Source organism: Cydia fagiglandana, chromosome Z, assembly GCF_963556715.1.
Source record: "Cydia fagiglandana chromosome Z, ilCydFagi1.1, whole genome shotgun sequence".
NCBI lineage: Eukaryota > Metazoa > Arthropoda > Insecta > Lepidoptera > Tortricidae > Cydia > Cydia fagiglandana.
Genome location: NC_085959.1, coordinates 9625732 through 9648828, shown reverse-complemented (window position 1 = coordinate 9648828; position 23097 = coordinate 9625732). Strand labels below are relative to the sequence as shown.

Below are 23097 nucleotides of genomic sequence, written 5' to 3'. Positions count from 1 at the left end.
CCTAACCTAGGGTGCCGCCGGCAGCGGGACAGGGCTCAATAATTATTATTATAATATATTAGAACATCTTTCTTTATTTCTTTATAAGTCATCCTTGACAGGGGCTTTAAAAAGTTGGCCATGTTCTCTAATGCAACAACTGGGTTTTGTTCATGTAGGTATAATATCTTGTGAGAAAAATAAACGCAATACTTAAGCAAATCGTGCTAGCGCATAATGATGTATAAAAAGTTGCCAGTGAATACTAGATAAAAAACCGAACCGTGATCGATGTAAAACTCGCCCGGTTAATGAACATAATGCAATTATTTATAGGATTCCCTGTTAACTTAATAAATATCGACGTTTGATTGATAAAGTACCCATTTCGTGTGAACGCAAGTTGAACAAGAAACTAATATAAATAAACCAACTGATTAATATGTACCTAATTACTTGTCAAAGAAGATTGGCTCAAGAGTAAACTCCAAGTTCAAATGTGTCACTTATGATGGTTATTCGTGGTGCAGATGGGCAGTATATCAGTTCAAATTTTTTTTGTTGTGTAATATTTAACTATATATTGACACAACCTGGATTTAATTATACACGCCGCTCGTTTTGTTAACTGTCAGTGTTGCCAACTCGGATTTTGAAAAAATGCTAGACTAGTGTCTAGATTATGCCAAAGTTATTTGAAATTTGCTAAAAAATATGCTAAAATGTCAACTTGAAATTAGATACTTAAAACACATACATTTTCAAATTTGCCGCCTTTTTCTACTGACAAGATCTGCTTGACCAACTTTATATAGTCCGTCAACGTCCATCCGTCCACAAAAGTCAAAATTCATATGAAAATATGAACCACATAAGGCGATGGCGCATATTGTTGCTGCCAAGTTGGTGCAAACTTGGCTTAGACTAAATTATGCTAAAAAATATGCCAGATGCTAAATGGAAAATTTTGGTGCCAAAGCAAGTGAAAATATGCCAGATCTGGCATCAATTATGCCAAGTTGGCAACACTGTTAACTGTACGTCTATTTATTAATACGGGTGGATCAACTTCACGTATTGTTTAATTAGTGTTTTATTGCTCGTAGCGAAACTATAATGCGTATGCAAGGCCGAGGCACTATGCTATAGGCACTTGATTTCGACGATTGATAGTTTCCTGTTGCTTTAGATTCTTTAGAAGGAAGTTTTGATAAGATTTGTATCAATATAGCAATACAATTAGCGGACCCTAGCAAAGGCCGGGATAACGCTAGGTAGAAGAAAAATTTGCAGCAAACAAGCCCACGCAGAAAGCAATGCTACAAATTAGCAGCACAAATTAATATAATAATGGTAATATTAAACATAATAATATAAAATACTTAATAGGTAAGTATGTATATTGTGCGCGAGCGTATATCACTTAAATATCTTGTCATATTTTAACCATAGGTATTAATATGGATTTAGGTATTTACTAATTACTTAAATAAAACTGAAAAAAAATACGCTTCTAGCTAGCTGTGGTCTCTGTCAAAACCGTTTTGTTGTGTGCAAATTTGTTCTCTAAATTTTTTTGCACAGCTTAACCAAGGAACATTATTTGTTTTATTACCTATAATATTTCGCGTTAGCTATTTAAAATTATACAATGGTAGACTGGGGAAAGAGTTCAAGCATGCATTAATTAGGTACATACCTGGTCTTCGTCCCGGCAGTCAATGATCTCGCTTCTGAAATAGGTAAAAACCGATTATAAGCAAAATATGTATGTACATAAAATATAGTTTACCTACAAAAAAAATCATACATAATGTACTAGATCACAGAAGCGGGGAAGGCGATGGTCATAGTGATCTAAATTTTAGATTCTTTCTAAAATCAAAACTAGGTAAAACCTACTTTATCGTTATTATTAAGAGTGTGAATGATTGGGCATATCTACTTTTGATGCTGATTGTATAGGTAGGTAGGTACTATACATATTCAAAAAATTTTGAATATCATAACATAAATATAATAGTAGTCACATCGTGTACGTACCCCTTAGGTCATACATAGTTCATTCATACCGATCATATGTAGTTAAATAATATGCATTATTCTACATTTAAGTACCTTTGGACGTATAGCAAAACCTAAATATTTTATATCTTAATAGACGGTCACAGTTATTGTTTCAAACAAGTAAGCCCGGAAACGCGTCTTCTTGCTTCTTGGGCAACAACGCCGAACGATATTCAATGAAACCAAACTTACGCAATATCAGCGACAAATCTCGGGAATCGTGCGCGGCCATGTTTTGTTTAGGCTCCTAAGGCCCAACCATACAAATGAAAAATCCAAAATTTGCCATTGAAATCTGAACCCAAAATGTAGGAAATAGAGTTGATTTTGCGTTGTTGGAAAATTTTACGAAATAAAAACTTTTTACAAAAAAAGAAAACCGACTTCAAAAAGGATGAAATAAAATATTATCCTTTTTAAGTCTATGCGTTACCAACTGATATGTTTGAAGTCGGTGCCAAGCCAACTTTTGAAGCATACCATGATTTTGGTGCGATTCTATAATGATTTACGTTGGATTGCCTTACACGACGACAATGAACGTACTTTCTGTAGGTACAGTCGTCGTTAAAAATATGTTTACACTTTTCGTCTTATATTACATATTACAAAGGAGTACGGTGCAAAAGTGTATACATATCTTTGACGTCGACTGTACCTAAGAACACACGATCAAACCTTCTTGGTACAGTCCGTACCATGTTTGTCGGCACGCAAGCGTGGGATCGGGACTGAGTTATTTCCCGTCCCTTATTCAGAGGACTACATTTCAAAATATAAAACAAATCAAGGAATTTACGTTCTTGCCAAATTTCACCTAAAGCGGTTCAGTTGTTTAGCCATGAAAAGGCGACAAAGAGGCAGACAGAATTACTTACACATTTATAATACTCATTAGTACAGTTCTAATGGGGTTTAAAGCTGATTATTTTTGACGGGTATTGTTACTACTTGGCTTGGCACCGACTTCAAACATATCAGTTGGTAACGCATAGACTTAAAAAGGATAATATTTTATTTCATCCTTTTTGAAGTCGGTTTTCTTTTTTTGTAAAAAGTTTTTATTTTTCCATTTTTTGTTTTTAACGCATTGTTAAGTGCGCGACGCATGAATGAAAAACAACATCATGATTAACACTAAATTCGTGTACCTACTTTAATAAATATGTACTTAATCAGGAATTTTTTCGAGTCCGTCTGGGAAATTATAATTCCTGTCACTACACTAAATCCATCCTCCGCCCCGCCGCTGACCCAATCCCTCAACTCCCCGATCACTCTACCTCACAGCGCATCAACCCCTGATCCATGAACCCCTCGACCCTGAACCAGCAGCCCTTCAACCGCCATTCCCTTAACTTCGCTTCGCCTTAACTCCTAACCCTAACCCCCGATCAGTAGCCTTACCAGCTTACCAAGAGTTTGACATTGATTTATTCGCTAGCGTGTGTGTAACTTACTTTCTTTGCATCTCGCTCGTACTGGCATATTAGTGCGAGCGAGATGCATAAATAGTAAGTTACGAAGACGTTAGCGTCGCTAACTTAGCGAATATGTCAATGTCAAACTCGTGGTAAGGCTACACTTGGCTACACTTGCACTACATCAAATTGGCGGTTTTCGGAAACAAATGCTCGAATTACTTCAGAAAACACCGAAATCACTTTACACGTGCCTTTAAAAACTGAGGAGTTCCCTCAATTCCTCATGGATTCCATCATCAGACCAGAACCAAAAATAATACGGGAACACCTTGGAGGTAACTCCTTCCAAACAAAAAAAGAATTACTCAAATCGGATCACAGGTGCCGGAGTAATTGCTGAACATAGTACATTTAAAAAATCATCATCATTATCATCAAAACAATCATCATCATCAGGTCTACTTCATCAAAATGGTGGTTTTCGGAAGAAAATGCTCGAGTTGCTTAAGAAAACACCCAAATCACCATGCATATGCCTTTAAAAATTGAGGAGTTCCCTCAATTCCTCATGGATTCCATCATCAGACCAGAACCAAAAATAATACGGAAACACCGTGGAGGTAACTCCTTCCAAACAAAAAAAGAATTACTCAAATCGGATCACAGGTCCCGGAGTAATCGCTGAACATACTACATTTAAAAAATCATCATCATTATCATCAAAACAATCATCATCATCAGGTCTACTTCATCAAAATGGTGGTTTTCGGAAGAAAATGCTCGAGTTGCTTAAGAAAACACCCAAATCACCATGCATGTGCCTTTAAAAATTGAGGAGTTCCCTCAATTCCTCATGGATCCCATCATCAGAACAGAACCAAATTAAAATGGGACCAACTCGGAGGTAGCTCCTTTCAAACAAAAAAAGAATTACTCAAATCGGACTACGGATGTCGGAGTAATCGGTGAACGTACATAGAAAAAAAAAAAAAAAATAGCCACAACCGAATACAGAACCTCCTCCTTCTATGAAATGGAAGTCGGTTAACAAAGTAAAAGCTACTCTGTTCCAATTGAATAGGATTTAAATTTCATCGAACTGAAGGGGTACTATATGTAGGATAGGCTCTGTTCCCGACGCTTGCCGAGCTTTTGAGTCGAACCCACAATTTGTTTACGAATTTTACGATAGTGGCCGATCGCTTCTTCAATTTCTACATCTTGATATTGCCATCGTGGAAAAAAGCTTTAAGGATGACTCACGCTAGACCGGGCCGTGGCCGGGCCGGGGCGGGCCGGAGCGAGCCGACACAGGAGCTGTCAGGAGCGCCACCGTGACCGCACCGTTCCGGGGCCGGGGCGTCAGGGCTACCCGTTTATTACATTAACACTAGTGCTGTCCGAGCAATGTCCGAGCCTCTAGTATTTGTAGAAACTCGAGTCCTTTGAGTCTGAATTGACTCACTGACTCACGCTAGAAGAACAGCTCCTTTTTACAAGACTGCGCTTTTAAAACTTCTTCCAAGTCGAGTCCTTTGTAGTCTTTTTTAAGAGCAACTCAAAAGGACTGGAGCCTTCAAATAAAGACGCCGTGAACAATTTTGTAAGTATTTCCTATATAACAGTAAATAAATTAATCGTAATTGTATGATTTCTGTACGCATCTTATCTACAAATTATACATAAAGACAATTAATGTATTTAGATTTTTTTCGTAAAAAAAAACGAGAGTTCTCTGAAAAGTACTCAAGTCTCTACAAGAGACTTGGGTCTCTATCTAGTTGAAAAGAACTCGAAATTAAACTTAATTATAAGAGTCTGAAAACTCAACTCAGTCTTCAAGCAGAGGACTGTAAGGGCTCGAGTACTGCCCAGCACTATCCGAGCTGACCGGGACGTCCGAGCTGACTGTTCGTGACAAATGTCATAATAAATGTCAATCAGATTGAAAAAAATGGTTCGATCGAAAGCAAGCGGATATGGAAGGAAATAATAAAATCAAAATATTGGCCCTGGCTGCCTTAATGACTGATAAAGAGGCTACTGCACATTCTAGGTAATGGGGCGTACATGCACTTTGGTCGACACGTTCGGAAAAATGAGAATACACAGCATGATGTAAAGAGCTTTATGTACTGATATGACCCAAGACTCTTTCGAAGCCGTTCACTGCAGAATTAAACAACGTTTAACAAAAACAAAAACTCTGGATCTCTGCTTAAGGTAAGATATGGAAATACAATGCATGTACCTACTAATAAATATGTATAATCAAGTGCCGAAACATATTAAGCTATTAAGAGGAAAGGGAATGACCGATTCTCCATACAAACATAGTTCCCGTTTTCCTGACTGGATATTGATATTATGGAATATTTAAGTAGCCTTCAGCAAACTGTAGTGATACCCAATGCATTTTGTTACATTCCACAATTGTAGATTTTTCAGCTTATCGGGTTTTGACATTATTTTCTCCCATCAATCCGACGTTCTTCAGTGTTCATGTGTTCAGTTCAGATTTGTTCAGTTCCAGGAACGCATAAGAAACGAGTTTAAAACAGAAGAAATTTACAATGGCTGCGAGAATGTAACAAAAATTTAAAGTATCGATATAAGATAATTATCTTCAAGCTGTTTTCGGCCACAGCGAATACAATACAGCACTAAAAATGTCGGTGGTGCGCACTCAATAAAATAAGTAAGTAAATAAAAACTACTAAGCTCGTTACACTAACATAGAATTGTAATAAACTATTTACTCACTCACTTACCTACTTTCCTCTGGTGAAAAACAAGCCAAAATAGCAAATACGGAACCCTTACAGTTTCGTCATGTCTGTCTGTCTATCTGTCCCAAGTGTCCCAGCTATTTTCACAGCTATTTTACTCAAAAAGTATAAGATAACGAATTTGGAAAGTAGGTGTATTTTGTAAGCCACTAATTAGTTTAGAAGTTCAAATGTATACAAGTTTAATATTTTTTCAGGCAGTTCATATTACGAGTGACGTGACTATATCATCATATCAGCCTTTTGTTACCCACTGCTGAGCATAGTCGAGACAGATCATCCACTCCAGATGCAACCCTAATACTGACCACGATCCTCAGACATGAGGGACCGACCAAAGAGAGAGCTGAGCATAGGCCTCTCTTCGAATACGCCACTTATCCCGGTCCCAAGCCAATCTCATCCAGAAGTGACCCGCAGTCTTCCACCCAACGAGCTAACGGACGCCAGGCACTCCTTTCGTCTGTATGCGGCCACCATTCCGTTAACATTTTGGCCCACCTGACATCACTCTGCCTGACAACTTGTCCCGCCCAGCTCCATTTAATTTTGGTAATGACGTATCCGACTTCTTGCAACTTGGTGCGATGTCGAATCTCTACGTTCCTCACTCGATCTTGTAGTTTGATGCCGACCATGGCGCGCTCCATGGCTCTTTGTGCCACTTAGATTTTATGCATGACGTGACTATATAGAAAAATAAAAATAAATATACGAAGAGTTTTATTGAATTATTTCAGTAGTTAGTGCCTTTGGGTAGCTTTGGGTAATTTAGGCAGGAAAGAGGGAATATTACGTAAAATTCTGCGTAGGGGGCGTAACTACCACTAACCCCAGGACCTACTGCGAATCACGAAAATCAGGATTTCGATTTTTGCCTCTCTAACACTCAATATATGCCTCTCTGTATTTTTATAGCTTGTCAAAGGACTGTCTTATTTCAAACATAGATAGAGAGAATCATACTATCTTTGTCTTACACTAGTACTAGCACCCGAAAGAAAAGGATGAGTATAATTTTTTTGTTCGTATTTACTGACTAACTTCGTACGAAATAAAAAGTATCTAAGTAATAAGTTGGAATGTGAGAAAAACTAGTAATATCTTAATATTTATTACTCAGTAATCTGACAAACCATCGCAAAACGATAAAAAATCATTTATATCTCAAAATAGGACTAGGTTTATTAAACTCATATTATGTATCTTTATAAAATTTCCAGATTGTAGTCAAAAAACTGCAGTTCAAAATTGTTAAAAAAATTGTATCATGTTGTTCTAAACAATATTTATTTTTGCGATAAATAGTCCGAACTCTGTTCATTATAAACCTACATGCTCATTATTAAATCATTTTTACGTGCAGTAACATCAGTAGGTGTCTCATTGAATATAATCCGACTAATATACATTTCAGCAACACCTCCATATTTCACAAAATAAATCAAGACATTATCCAACCTATATAATCTTGACCTATATTATATCAAAGACGCCTGCAAAGAAAATTAAATCACTATGTTTTAAGAATCTGCACTCTCGAATAAGCCTTGAACCGAATTATGAACGTACATTGTGCCAACACACCAAATACATGTCAATACTACCAACACAAAAAAAACAACGCTAGGGCTCGACACTTCCAGTACCTACTGTTTATCGATATCGATAAATCACGTGGATTAATAAAAGAAAGCATTATATAAATCATTTTATTTTACATGATAAAAGTAACATAGTCTATTATACAAGTAGGCAAATTACAATATGCACTTATGAATTCTCGCGCATTCTTTTTTAATCAGTTTCCGGTCTAAAATGCAAATATCGCATACAAACATCAGTTTACCGACCTGTTCGGATCAAGTGGAAATCTGGCCAAAAATATGTCAGTAGTTAGTCTTCTTACACGCCCACCACAAACTTCACATTTTCATAAAGATTTTGCCCCAATTTAATAACAACTAAAGTATTTTGTCTAACGCTACGTCTTACGTAGGCGAACAACGCGCGAACGCGGCGCGGCGCGGCGCGGCGAAATCAATCCTTTGATGCCCATAGAAGTGCCCTACGTAAGCGATCTCGTTGCGAACGCGGTGCGGCGCGATTTGCACGCGAATGTCAGGCGGCGCGGCGCGGCGCGGCGCGGCGGCGGCCGCTTTCGCCGCGCCGCGCCGCGCCGCGTTCGCGCGTTGTTCGCCTACGTAAGACGTAGCGTAAATCAAAATAAAAAATAAACACGTATTTCCACGTTCACAACAATTTAAAATGACGTTATTGACGTTTTACTACCGATAATACCAACCTAAAAACAGTAAGTATAATACGTCTAAGTTGAAAGCAAGTATGGTATGTGTTGCCAAAATGCAACAGCAGTCATTTTAATTCGATAAGATTATTTCTATGCCTCAATGTTGGTAACAAGTACGTTCATAATTTATCATAGTATGGGAAGTCGATGGGCTGACGCCAAGTACCTAATATAAACCGACCAAGTAACGAATTAGCTATACCATCATATTTAACAAACAAATTTATGACGTTTTGCAATCCTCTTAATTTGGCAAATATATCCCGACGCAGCCGAGCATGTATATTGTGAAAGGTGGTATTCCATCTGTCCAATCTTGGTCCAATGTGTATTTGCGTCTCACATTTTGCTTAATGAGAGAGTGAGACGCAATGCATATTGGACAAAGATCTTAAACTAGTAGAATACCACCCGAAGAGAAAAATTGGGTCTCCGGGCTGTCAGGAGGCTCCGGGCCGTGACAGGGCCGGGCCCGCACCGTGCCACGCCCGAGCCCCGGTGATCACGTGATGCTCTCCATAGAAAACGAAGCTCCGGAAGCTCCGGCCCGGCCACGGCCCGGTCTAGCGTGAGTCATCCTTAACACGTAAGTAGGTAGTATACTAACATTACCAACAATAGCTAAGCCCCTTTGTTCCTTTTTTCGATTTTAGATTAAGATAAGAGTTAGGTGCGAAAAAAGAATCAAGTTTGTAAGCAAAGAAGCGGTCATCTTATCCACTTTCCTCTTAACAATACTAGTAGTAGTAGTAATCACTTTATTGTACACAACACAGGATTTACAAAAATAAATTACAGTAATGGAAGTACAAAGGCGAACTTATCCCTATAAGGGATCTCTTATAGCTAACCTTAGCGTAGATGAGAGGAAAACTCCAGTCAGGTCAGATAGACAAACTTACGGGATGTACAGTAATATTGATATACAGTACTAGTAATGGCTAAAATGAAATCAGGATTTGTGTGTTTGACATCCTAACTAATTCTTGTCTGCCCCAATTTACCACGCCATACTTCAATGTCAATGAGTGCATTCTGTTGTAAATTGGTCAGACGAACTATCATGTGTCAAAAAAACAAATTATGTAGGTATTGTTTTGCAGGAAAATATAAAACAATGTCTGGGGAACCCAAACAGTCTAAACATGTATCTTGGAGCCCTTGAGAGCAAAGCATCAAACTATTTGGTGAAGCTGGTTTTTTTTTATTAAAAAATATTTAATTGACTGTGCACTTTAATGACATTTTTTTATTCATAAGTCATAAATTGTATCGTGTATCTACATGTTGATGTTAGGCAATACAGTGAGAATCAATATAATTTTACCCAGTGGGTGTAGCTACATATTTAATTATATACAACATACTTATTAACCGTTTATTTTATAATATTCACTTAAGCTATAGGGGCATAACTCAATGACATAATATGTATACCTAAATATCGTGGACGTCAACTAATACTTAAAAGACTGGCTCGACTAAGCACTCGTCTCGCCTGCATTCTAGAATAACACTCTGAGTAGGCATAGTTCATTCGAAACAGGATTTTAATGATGAAGCAATAAGATCGTTCATTTCTGCCTCCACATAGCATCAACAAAGATGTCTTTGCTGACGTTAATGTCGTTACTGAGGAGCGATTGAACCGAAATAGTTCGTTACATTTTTAGTTTAATTTCTATTCACCAGCATCGCTAAGTTTGTTGCTGGACAAAGTTATCTTAGTTCACAGTAGTAGCGATATAGATTCCTAATTGATTGATATAGAGTATAATTCATTTTTCCCGATCGCATGCATAACTTTGCCGTGCTTTATATCCTTTGCACGTATTTGGGCGTGCGCCTCCATAGGTGAAAAGCAGTTAGAATACGAGTGTGGAATATGATTGAATACACATGCCTATCTTATACGAACCCTTTGTTTTTAAGAAATTGAACTTTTGACTGGATATAATAAAATTTAGGTAATTTTGTTTTGCCCCATATTTCTAGAAACAAACCCACCTTAAATATAACTACCAAACCCCGCTCCAACAAGTCTAAAAATATGAAAAAATTAAGATTGTAAATAATTAACTTATACCAAATTTGAAAAAAATGTTATTGTCAAAAAAAATTTGGAAAACGGAACGGTTTGATTTTTGTATTAATTAACGTCCACCTGTCATCGACATTAGTACTAAAACGTTGAAAATTTTTTTAAATACGAATATCACATACGTCAGTTGCAGCACTTGCAGCGAGCGGGACAGCTGTGGGTTTGTCTCATTGTACGAGGTCAGGTGAGTCGAATGCTAAGAGAAACCATTGCAACCGTCACTGCGATATCCGTAACAACTCTCATTACTCTCATTACCAGAGTTAGAATGTATAGGTATTTGGAAGGTCAATTGGTAGTCGCTTTTGTGAAAAATAGAGAAAAAAGATACCCATTGCTTGGAGTATTTTTGCTCCTACCTATATGTATATAGTAATTCCTATAGTTTACTTAGGGCCACTTGCACCATTCACTAACCCGGGGTTAACCGGTTAAACCTGGAGTTACAATGACTGTGTTACCAGTACAATTTGACACTGGGTTGACGGTTTGACCGGTTAACCCAGAGTAAGAGGGATAGCAAAGGGGAGGCAAAGTTAGTCCATCGCACCAAATTAAAAGACCCCGCCAAAAAAGAGAGATTATATGACTAGCGTAGCAATTCAAAATATTTATTATTATTACTTACTATTCTAAAGTCTGTTGACTATCTAGTACGAGATTATTAGTATTTTTACCTATTACTATTATAAAGTCTGTTGACTATCTAGTATGAGATTCATTATACGCGTAATCGGAGAAGATAATTGTTTTATCTCAGTTCTCGCCTCGACTGCTTTCTGCAAACAAAATGAATAATACTCCGGATTCCCACAAACTTGACAAAGCGTGTTGACCGTGACATTTAGACTTCAATACCTATATACATATATAATTATATATATAATATACCTACCTACTGTGTTCGTTTTGTCCCATTCTGCTCAGAGCGAGCCAATTAAAGCACGAAAAGCTATCGGCACCTTATTGGGTCCCGTTATTCAAAAGAAGCAAGTTGATAAGCGCATTCTTAAAATAATAACGTAATTATCTTACTTGTAAGACTGTATTATACCTTTTTTTACGGCATGTCAGTTGTTCGGAACTGTCAAAATTTTGTTCTAACTGACAGGCCGATATCGTCCGGCGGACTGTTAATCAGTGGGCCCCTTTACCTATTTAACTGAGATAAAAAAATCGCAAACAATTAATAATTGTAATATTAGTAAAATGTGGAAGTACGAATTTTAAATTTAGGTATATAATCTTTTAAATTATGCATAGTTAGGTAATCTAAATATATGTGTATAATTTATTTTGTTTTCTTTCATTATAACTATAAGTTATTTTCTTGTGTTCAAAGTGCTTATTATTCTATTGTTTTTTTTTTGTGCTGAACACACAAATAGATGCCCTTACCAGGATTCGAACCCGGGACCTTCTGCTTCGTAGGCAGGGTCACTACCGACTAGGCTAGGAGGTCGTTAAAATAATGGATTTAAAAGCAGTTTAAATATATACCTAAACCTGTCGTATCTCATTTTGCGCCCGATATCATTGTTTGGTCAAAGTCAGCTGCATATTGTGCTTTAATTGCTTGTAGATAGATAAAGTGAAAACGCATTTTCCTTGTATATATTGTCCAACGATATCCTACGGACTGACGATGGCGTGCGCCTAAATTCATTAGACTAGTACCTTACTTACCTACCTTCATACGCGAGCGACTAATTCTAGATTCCAAGCTTTAGGTTAGAAATGCTTACCGGCTCCGAAGCTTCTTGATGACCGGTCGTTGGGCAGTGCTGTCGTGGATCCTCACTTGCGTCGGGTCGATCTCCTCGCACACCTCGTCATCGTATGGCATCTGACCCGTTCGCCGGGCCAATATACTGTCCATGAATGGCCTGTATATTTGACCGGACGTCCCCAGAATGTCGTCGATATCAGTGTATCGCGACACGAACTTGTCCGCACTCTTCTGATACGACGTTCCTGATCCTCTTCTTCTAAATTGCCGATGGTTCTCGTAGGGAGACATACGGCCCTCGTATTGCTCCGTTTCTTTTGGCGTCTCTAAGCCTTCTGGACTTCTTCTATCGCCCAAAGGCTCGTCGTCGAGGTGTAATGGAAAAGGAGGAATTTGTGCGGATGGTATATACACCTGTACTTCGTCCGAATCCGATGAGTCACTGTCTTCTTGAGGTGGCGGAGTAGGTAGCTTTTCGATCCCTTCTGGAATGTTCTTATCACTTGCCAGCCACCACGGTCGTTCACCGGATTCTATGTGCCGTATGCGTCGCAGAGGGAAGCTGGGCTGATTCGAACCAGATTTGCTCAAGCTGTTTTGACAAGAACCAGATTTGCTCAAGTTGTTTTGACAAGAACCAGATTTGCTCAAGCTGTTTTGATTCGAATTAGATTTGCTTAAATTGTTAAGGTGTTCAGGCTTGCTATTACTTGAGTTCTCATTACTTGTAGCCCACCAATCTTTTTGCTCCCCCGATTCGATATGACGCACTTTGAAAAAGTTGAATTTTTCGCTCTTCTCACTGTCACTTGATGATTTCCTGGGCGGCGTCAAGCGCTCTATGCCTTCTGGGATGTTTGCGCAGCTGTCAAGCCACCATGGTTTTTCATCTTCTGCGTATTTATTTTTCTTTTGTATTTTAAAGTTATCAGAGTTATCTGAACCGTTTGTTGGAGGCAATTTCTTGCTTTTGCTCTCACCATTAGGTTCTAGCCACCACGCCCTCTCACCCGATTCAATATGTCTTATTTTCTTGGGTATATTTTTCTCTGAAGGTGACTTCTGATTTTCACTTGTACTGGTATTTTTTTTCTCTGAATCAGAGTCCATCCACCACGCTCTTTCTCCAGATTCTATATGCCTTATAGCTTTTAATTTGACTTGATTATTATCATTAGAAGCTACAATGTTATCGGTGTTATTTTTACTTTTTGACCTTTCACTTTCGGTAGTGATATTAGACACATCTTTACCTGTTGATTCTGAAGTCGAAGTTTCTAGCCAACGGCTGTCATTGCTATCCTGATGACGTTTAAATAAGCTAGTGACAGGTGCTAGGGCTCTAATCAAAAATGATTTTGCTTCTTCAGCGGCGCCTTCGTTTTTGTGAGATACTGGAGATTGTTGTTTTGCGGATCGGTCGGTAGGAATCGATACTTCGTCCGCAGATGTTCTGGAGACTTCATTAGTTTTAGATTTCGGCGTCATATCTTCTTCACTAAGCGAAGACTGTGTAGATAAAGTGATACTAGATTCAGGACTATTGCTTTCGCGTGATTTGGAATGTTTTAATCTCATATGTCCATTAGATATATTACTACTTGATGGAGTTTTTTGAATACCTTTTGGAGGTGAAACCGATTTATTTTCTTTTGATTTGTCTACTGTTTCTGAAGTTTGGTCGGAGTCTGATGAACTACCTGATTTACTTTTGCGTTTTATAACTTTCTTCTTTGTGGACGAATCTGTAGATGAATCTGAACTAGTTTTACGCACTTTAACTTTTTTCGGTTTACTTGCGCTTTCATTTTTAGGTACTTGTGGTGGTAATTGACTATTAGTTATTGTGATTTCAGGTGATACCAATTCAGCAGAGGCTACTGCTAAAGGACTTTTTGCTCTTTTCAACTTTAGATTTACGTTAATAATAATTTCCGATGTTTCATCATCTTTATTTTGTCCATATAGTGTGATGTCTTGATTAGATTCAATTACATTAGGAGGAGACGTAAGTTTTTTCTCTATAGAGGGACTGCTAGATTCTATGTCTCTTGGGTGCGGTTCTGTGCTCACACTTCGACTACTTCGATCATTATAGGAGTTATTTGTCGAATTATCCCGAAGACTAGAGTGTTGTGTAGAGTAACGACCTGCATAGCCCGTGTAACTAGTAGCACTAGGCGTGTATAAAGACCAATTTGTTAAAGTGCTGGCACGAGCAGTGCTACCAAATCTGCTGGAACGAGTAGGATCATCCAATCGATCTGATTGTATTTCTCTGTCTACCATTTCTGGTCGTTTCTTTTTTCGAGTTCTAGTCTTTTCTATAGTTTTTGCCATGTCTGCTCTCCTCGTTCTTACATAAACCGAAGACCCAGGTGGCGTAGGTGATGTATGTCGTGTTATAACGGTAACAGTTTCCATTTCACAATCTTCTTCTTCTGCATTGTGTGAACCATTTCCTAGAATATCTTTATTATTTTCATCTACTTCATTTTTTAGAGATTCTTCTTTTATAACCGTACAAGGTGACACTGATTTCTTCTCTGGTTCTGTTTTAAGGTTTTCAGTGTGGTTTACAGGCGAAACAGATGTTCTTTTCACTGTAGGAGGACTTCTCAAATAATTATTAGATAACCGATTAGAAATTCCATATCTATTTACTGTAACATCCGATTTTGTGTCTGTTCTAGATGAAGGTCTTGTGTAGGATGTCGTGGTATCTAGTTTCGTCTCAGTTCTTGAAGAAGGACGTGTATAACTAGTATCAGGTTTGATTTCTGTTCTAGACGACGGTCTGGTATATAAAGCATCGGGTTTTATTTCAGCCCTAGAAGAGGGCCTACTGTAGGAAGATTCTTGCTTCGTTTCCGCCCTTGATGAGGGTCGTGTATAAGTTGGTGTAGGACGTGGATACAATTTGTAACTCGACAGGCTATTGTAGCCTGAAGACTTGTCAGTCTTGCTTGGAATGTCTTTGTCGCGGTCCGAAGGACTGGGGTCTCTGCTTTTCAAATCTTTATATGATTTAGTTTTTCTTTCAGGGCTCAAATGTCTGGAGGGTCGCGTGAGGCCGTATTTCGTTGACACGGGGCTGACATCTCTACTCCTGGTGGTTGCAGCTGGTGGCACAGAGAGTTTGTAATCCTTCCTCTCATATTTGGAAACAGCGGGGGCAGGCGGGGGAGGTTTATCTTTTTCAGTCTTGGTGCTGTAGCTGGCATAGCGGCTGGCGATTGCGGAAATGGGAGTTTCATCTCTGGCACGTTCGGTGCTGGGGATGGGGATGCTCGAGGTTTTAAAAGAAGGTGTCGTGTTGAGATATTTGGCGGTGACGGATGTGGGCCGGTCAGTGGAGCTCGTGCTCGCTCTAGCGGTGTTCCGCCCGTATGACGACGAATCAAATGACTGAAAAAGGAAAAAAAATACAATTAATTACTGTTTAATGTAGTACAGAGAATTTCTAAGGTCGGATTAACTAGCTCTACATCGACTTTGTCGTGACAAAATGTGGAAATGCCATATAAACGTCGTAAGTTCATAGAAATTTGGCGTATATCGTGACATGTCTGCACTTTGTTATTGCAAGGTCTGGATAGACTTAGCTTTGTCCAACTCTAACAAACAATTAGACGACCGGTCTGGCCTAGTGGGTAGTGACCCTGCCTGCGAAGCCGATGGTCTTGGGTTCGAATCCCAGTAAGGGCATTTATTCGATGACTTGTTTTAGCATTGTCATGGCAGGTGTGCGGACTTCTCTACAATAGCTCAGTCTCATTGTCCATCCAAACTTCAATCCATACAACCGGTATACTATTCACTTTTTCTGCAATAGTCCCAATGCCTGCTGCGACCGGTTCATGGGTGTTTATTGTTGCGCCTGTGAACGGGTTCCAGCAGGCGTTCTACATGACATTAAAGCTCTCCAAGGGGTCTCTACGTGTTGGATCTATATCCCCACGCAAGCCTAAAGACCGGGATTTGTAGGCCCGTGAATTCCAAAAAAAAGGAAGAGAAATAATAATAATATTATCTTAAAAATAACAATTGAATATTATCGGTAGAGAACATATCTAGTAGGTATGGATTAAACCCTTCAGTCCGGTGAAATTAATTTGATTGCCACGATACGATGAATAGGCTTTAGAATCGGCTCAAGCTACTATTTTAATAAATATATGGCAAAAGTAACCTTGCTTCTTGAACGTAAAATGAGGTTAAGAAAGAAATATCTTTTTTTTGCAATTGTATTTGTGTTGTAACTACCGGTGGATCACTTGCCAACCCGGAAGTGTCGAACGAAGGACGGACATGAACTGCCATTTCTATGGAAATTTACCTACTTTTTGACGTTTGCCAACATACCTACTAATTTAGTTATGATCGAATGACGCGTTTTGGCTTTGGAATCATCCATAATTCTGTACTCGAGACTGATGTTTGTTAACATTGTTTCAACGAAATGCATCAAATCCAGTTTTCAATAGGGAATATTACGCAAAACTCTGCGTAGGGGGCGCCACTACCACTATCCATCACAATTTAAATTTTGTTTACCCTTTCTATCACTCTTGCATATTCGAGCGATAAAGAGGCAGATAACTAAATTTCGATTTTCGCGTTTCCCGGTAGGCCCTTGTTAAAAAACCGCTTTGATGCATCAATTACATATTTTATTGTCTGTGAAAACTTGTCAAAAACAGTTTAAGGCGCAGTATGTATTGTGTATGTATAAGTTAGGTACTCTATGGTTTACTAGATGGCTTAGTTCTGCACTCTGGCGGCAGGACATTGCAGTAATAGCCCCTATTCAAATAATAATTATTGGGTCAACAAATTCATCTTATATTATATTGGAAATACTAAGTTCGACATAGGTAAGGCTTAATTGAGTATTTTAGAACAAGGACTGAAAAACCGCAAAAGATCCCAACTAACATTAGGCGCTAAATTTAAGGGTTAGAAGAGATTTATATAAGCGCGTATTTACTCTTTAGGTGTTGTTAGTACTCTAAAAATAGGGGTTATAGCCGGCTATAACCCCGTTTTAACCCCGGATTGGGCACAAATTTTATCACCATAAGATTTATAACAGTGCTACAGTAGGGTTAGCGTATAAAAAAAGAGACATAAGAGCGGTATAGTGGAGCTACAATAGTGTTAATTAATTCTTTAGGAGCTATATGGGTTGCATATAGGTGACTATAAACTGTTGTAGTAGAAGAGCGCTAAAGTAGTGTTGTCATAGCGTTGATTAACAACTTAGGATTTAAAAGGGTGCCAAATAAGCGACTACTAACTGTTTGAGTAGTAGTGTAGAGCTATATAGATGATACTTTCAGCTTTAGATGGTATATTAGCATTTAAAGTCAATATTTTGTAACACTCAAGAAGGTAATTGCACATTTTTTCCTTAGCCCTGACTGCTTTGGTTGCAGATGTTTCCATTTTGTATTATTTGTAAGCTTGCACTCTGACAGCTTGAAGTGAAATGTAATGGCGGATAAATAAAAGCAAATAATTATTTTAGTTCACTGATGCCGGTGTTATCTGCGGATTTATGATGGCGAAATTAATTACACTGTCAATAACTATATGTATTACTAACAAAATTTTAAAGGGCCTCTGATCCTTTGCATATTTATCTGAATTTAATATTTTTTAAATTGTGGTCCACCGTATTTAATTTTCGCAAAATTACACAATATACGTGAAGTCCGGTTTTAAATACAACAATACTAACATTATGTCTATATTGAGTAAAAGTATCGATTTTTATTAAGTATTTACGTTCTAATTAACAGTTTTTGTTTTGCTTATTGATTCATCGGTCATATTAACATGGCGCTATAGGCTTAGATTGTAAGTAAGACTCTAATCACACTATAAGATGTACTAAGGTATTGAATAACGCCCGTCTGCGACTACATGATCTATAAAAATGACTCATAACTTCTCTTTTCAACTGTAAGTGAGACAAGAGAGTTAAGAAGCGATTGCGAGTAACGGAGCTATAAAAGAGTTTTTATCGCCTGTTTAGAACCTTAAGTGAAAATTGCAGCAGCTTATTACTCATATAGATGTTAAGGTGGTAGAATTCACTTTGAGCTATAACACTAGCTGCTTAAGATCCATTATAGCGGCCAAAACGGCTACTGTGGATCTTAAAGCTATACATGGACCTCTTAAAGACCTTGATGACACCAGAGCCTGTAAGCTTAGAGTATATAGCTATTCTACAGCCATTATATGTCTTTAGGTGATAAAATAAGTGCTAAGTGTCGCCTAATTGTTTGTTGGGGACCGGTAACCTAAAATAAAGGTATCAATTGAGTAGGTATCCAACAGTAATGGTACCCGAATAAAACGGCAAAATACTAGTACTTAAAATAAAGGTATCAATTGAATAGGTATCCAACAGAAACGGTACCCGAATCAAACGGCAAAATAGCAGTACCTAAAAAAAAGGTATCAATAGAATAGGTATCCAACAGTAAGGGTACCCAAATAAAACGGCAAAATACCAGTATCTAATATAAAGGTATCAATTGAGAAGGTATCAAATAGTAACGGTACCCGAATAAATAAAATTCAAACGGTACCGTTAACGCTAACGGTCTTCAGTAGGTAAAGGACCTTATGTCTTTTGTAATAAGGTCTTTGTTGTTTTATAGCTTTTCAGGACTGCGGACTTAGAAAATGATAACTGTTTTGGAATCCAACATGTCTGCCGTGTACTTTGACATAAAAGTCGTCATAGGAGTGCCGAGTCATCATTTTTGAATTCTGCACGCCCTAAAACCTATAAAACGACACACATGATGCCTTTTATATCAAAGTTCACGTCAGACATCTTGGATTCTAAAATTGTCATCATTTTTGAATTCTGCACTCCCTGAAACCTACAAAACGACACCCATGATGACTTTTATATCAAAGTGCACGTCAGACATCTTGGATTCCAAAATTGTCATCATTTTTGAATTCCGCACTCCCTGAAACCTATAAAACGACACCCATGATGACTTTTATGTCAATGATGATGATGATGACAAAATAATTCACAAACAATCACATTGGGATCCGTGTACCTAGTGAAAAGTGAGAGGGAGACACGCGTTACCTCCCGCTCTCGCGAGTGACCGCTTTGAATTGAGGTATCAGATCAAACCTTATAAGGTTTTTTTATTTAAGGGTACCGTTTGGACGGAAGCCTAAATTTAACGGTACCGTTTGGGCTAAAGCTTATTTGGATACCTAAAGTATTGATATCAATATGGAATGCTAGTTTAACGGTCGGGTACCTACCTATAAAAAAACACCTAAAGGCACTTTTATTTAACGGTACCGTTTGTACGGAAGCTTGTTTGGATACGGGTACCGATAGATATTGGTACCGAAATGCTACTTTTAACGGTCGGGTACCTTTAAAAAGACCGGTCAAAACCGTTTTTAACGGTACCTTTTCAGTCCCTGTTTTAGAACTGAATATAGAAGTAAATAAATTAACGGAAGTATTCGATATTTATTATATTTATAACTACATTTATCCCACAGTAAAAACCCAATCCATATTCTCCATTCAACACTATCACACATAAAACTGTTCCTTTCACCGTTTTATAAATAGCAAAGGGAATGCATGTACACAGGGCGGCGCGTCGGCGTTCCCCGTGGACCTTCCGTCATGGTAATACAGAGTATTTTAAAGGATACAAGATTCGCCTAGGGTACGCATAAGATAACGTAGGGAGAGATTTTATTGAGCCCCGTATAGTATATTTAGGACTAAGAAAGACTGATTAATATCAGAAGAGAGGAATGTCGTTAGAGTGGTCGAGAAGGGCGTAAGTCTCCCAAAATCATATGGTTTCAGCTGTTTTGGTTTCGAGGTCGAGGTGCCGATGCCGAGTCGGATTGCATAGGATTTCGTAGATCAAGTTGCATTAAACGAAGAGTTGAATTTATTGGCGCTTATTTTAAGGAATAACTAAAAATAATGAGTAAGACCACGGGCCGTAAATGAGATGATAATGATGATGACGAGCCTGCATCGGGTAGGTACGAGTAGGTTTACGAGGCGCATTACTTGAATGTGAACCACTAAGTAGAATTACTTGAATGTGAAGCACTAAGTAGAATTCTTAATTTAATTCTTCGTTTAGTTTTTTTGCATTAAAATGATACCTCTACTCTCATATGATATATGCTGCTTTGGTATACAGGGTAACGATATAAATGATAGTTAGACATATCGAGCCAACTTTAACCTTACAGTCTGCCTTGCAAATATATTTAGTCTTGTTTAGTGTATTTCTTTCATAACATTTCTTCTAGATTAAAATAAGTAATAATAAAGATTCAGTTGTTAAACTTACATAATTTCGAAAAGACATGTTGCGTTAAGATCAACCCGGGTCCATGAGGTGATGACGACGTGGATCCTCCGTATCTGCTGAAAAATACAAAAAACAACAGGTAAAAACTCAAGAGTCGCAATTTCCTAGAGATAAGACCTAGCTAGATCGATGTCCAGATATTTTCTGTTCTGTCAACGCGCGATTTTTTGCCCGTCCAGATAAACGAGGTTCTATTGTAGTTGTTTTACCCCAACAGGAGTTTTTCCAGAGCTTGTCTATGTAGATAGAATAATATAGACTTCTACGCAAAGTGCAAATCGGTGCAAACTTGGTGCACCACATCGTGTGTCACCGTTAAAGCATTCGCTAAATTTTATTGTATGGGAAGTTTCATAATTCACTAGCTGCTAAGTGACATTGATCAGTCCGCTAAATGTGGTTGGTGCAACTAGCCCTTAGGTTCCTTAGAAGATTGACTCTAATGTTGCTACTACGAGTACCACGTCCGAGCTTAATTTCTAGCTATCATTAAAACGATTTAAATTGCGAACGCATGCAGTTTGACGACGGGTACAGTCGGCTTGGTGGGCGGTTGGCACGCGCTTAGATGTGTCACAGGACAGACAGCGCGGGTGTGACATACTTGTCCCCAAGTGTTCCTGGCTCTTAACCCTTAAATGCATGATTTTTTCTTTTTGTCCGAAATTAATATATGTATCACATAATTGTGTGCCGATTTTAGGAAAAATAGTAAAAAAAATATAACTTTAATTTTCACTGCGAAATCAGTGTTAGAAGTTGAATTCAATGAATCATATTTATGTAAACATGTAATTTTCAGTAATAGATATATGAAATTGTTTACTACCATTAGAAAGGTACACTATTTGTGATATACCTATGATCACTCCTATGATAAAGTTTTTAAATATAAAATAATTACAAACCCTGAAAACACCGTCCAAAATCACATACTAAAAATTATCAACTTCTGGATTTTTCCAAGCTTTCCGACTTTTTGTCTTGAAACGAATGTAATTTTTATAAATCAAAAATATTGCGTAAATTTAACCCTTAAATCATTACCCTACTACTTAACGTTTGGTATAAAGGTGCGTTCAAGAACGTAAGCCTTGTTTTTTAAAGCTTTATTGAGCTGTTTAATGCTTTGTAGACCTTTGGCAACACTAATATGCATTTAAGGGTTAAGCGGTTTCCTAGCCTTATGCTTTCTTAGGGGACAAAGGAAGATCATTCATATTTATATGGTCGGCCTTAGGAGGCCGTTGAAGATACGGTTTTCTTGACGGTCCTTACATTTTAAGTTATTTGGAAGAGCTGTTTAAAGTGTTTCATTACGAATAGCGTTAATAAAGTGCGTTAACAATTGCGTATTGCGTTAATAATAATAACGATATCGTAAAATAGTAATACTAGTATTAATTAACAGTTAATTTAGGCGACAGTGAAAACTAACAGGACCACTAGAAAGCGTGCCAAATACACAGACGTAGGTTCGTAACTCGAAAACATTACCCTTCTTCTGGGGCAGTCGAGTAAAAATAGGACTACGAACTATCGGGGGCAAAGAACCTAACCTCAGGTCTATTCGTGTACAAACAGGTGATGTAGTCACTGTCATCGAACTTCACGTAGGTATAGTCTTATATTTGTAGCTGGCCCCGAAATGTTAATCTTTTGTCTGTTGTCAAAAAAGGGTCTTAATTATTCTAATTGGCACCTGAGCGCGGGCTAGTCCAACGCTCAAAAAACCAGTGCAGGTGCGCTCTCCGATAACGTGCCTTTGCTAGGCATCTCGATGACACATTTTAGACTGGTTCTGCAGCGTTCGACTCGCTGGCACTCAGTAACCGTAGAGGGACCACATATTTTTCCATTAGTTCATTTTGAATCTTATTGCAATTTCTACAGGAGTTGTAATTCAACAACCGTTTAAAGTTATTGAACGAATTTTTATGGAAGCGGTAGCACGAGTGGTTTTACTTAACATTAGACAAAGGATTAGCGGCTAGGGGCCAGCTACAAATCGTAAGACTTTTTTTATACACTCAGGGGCTCTATTTAGCTCGTTTCAAAGGCATGGCAACCATTGGCTGTGTAACCATGTTGTCTTCAGACGTCTATCGTATTTGACTACTCGCGTCATACTAAACGCCTAAGCGTGGTGGGCACACATGTATTCAAAAGGTACTTAAATACACAATACAGTCCGTAGCGGCCCACATTTTTAAATACCTGTCGTTAAATTTAAATAATCACGATTATTTAGCAGTGGCGCTAGTGCACGTTGAAGGGCTCTTAAATGTAAGATAATCA

General features: G+C 38.1%; 1 protein-coding gene across 1 annotated transcript in view; it reads right to left on the bottom strand.

Annotated features, from left to right (window-relative positions):
* LOC134678297 (FH1/FH2 domain-containing protein 3) overlaps positions 1-23097 on the bottom strand; it is a 105992-nt gene that overhangs the window by 70015 nt on the left and 12880 nt on the right. The window contains exons 2-4 of the mRNA XM_063536790.1: positions 20779-20855; positions 12417-15808; positions 1679-1712 (exon numbers count right to left, since the gene is read on the bottom strand). Coding sequence (XP_063392860.1) covers positions 1679-1712; positions 12417-15808; positions 20779-20796 — 3444 coding nt within the window. The 5' untranslated portion in view covers positions 20797-20855. The remainder of the gene's footprint in view (positions 1-1678; positions 1713-12416; positions 15809-20778; positions 20856-23097) is intronic.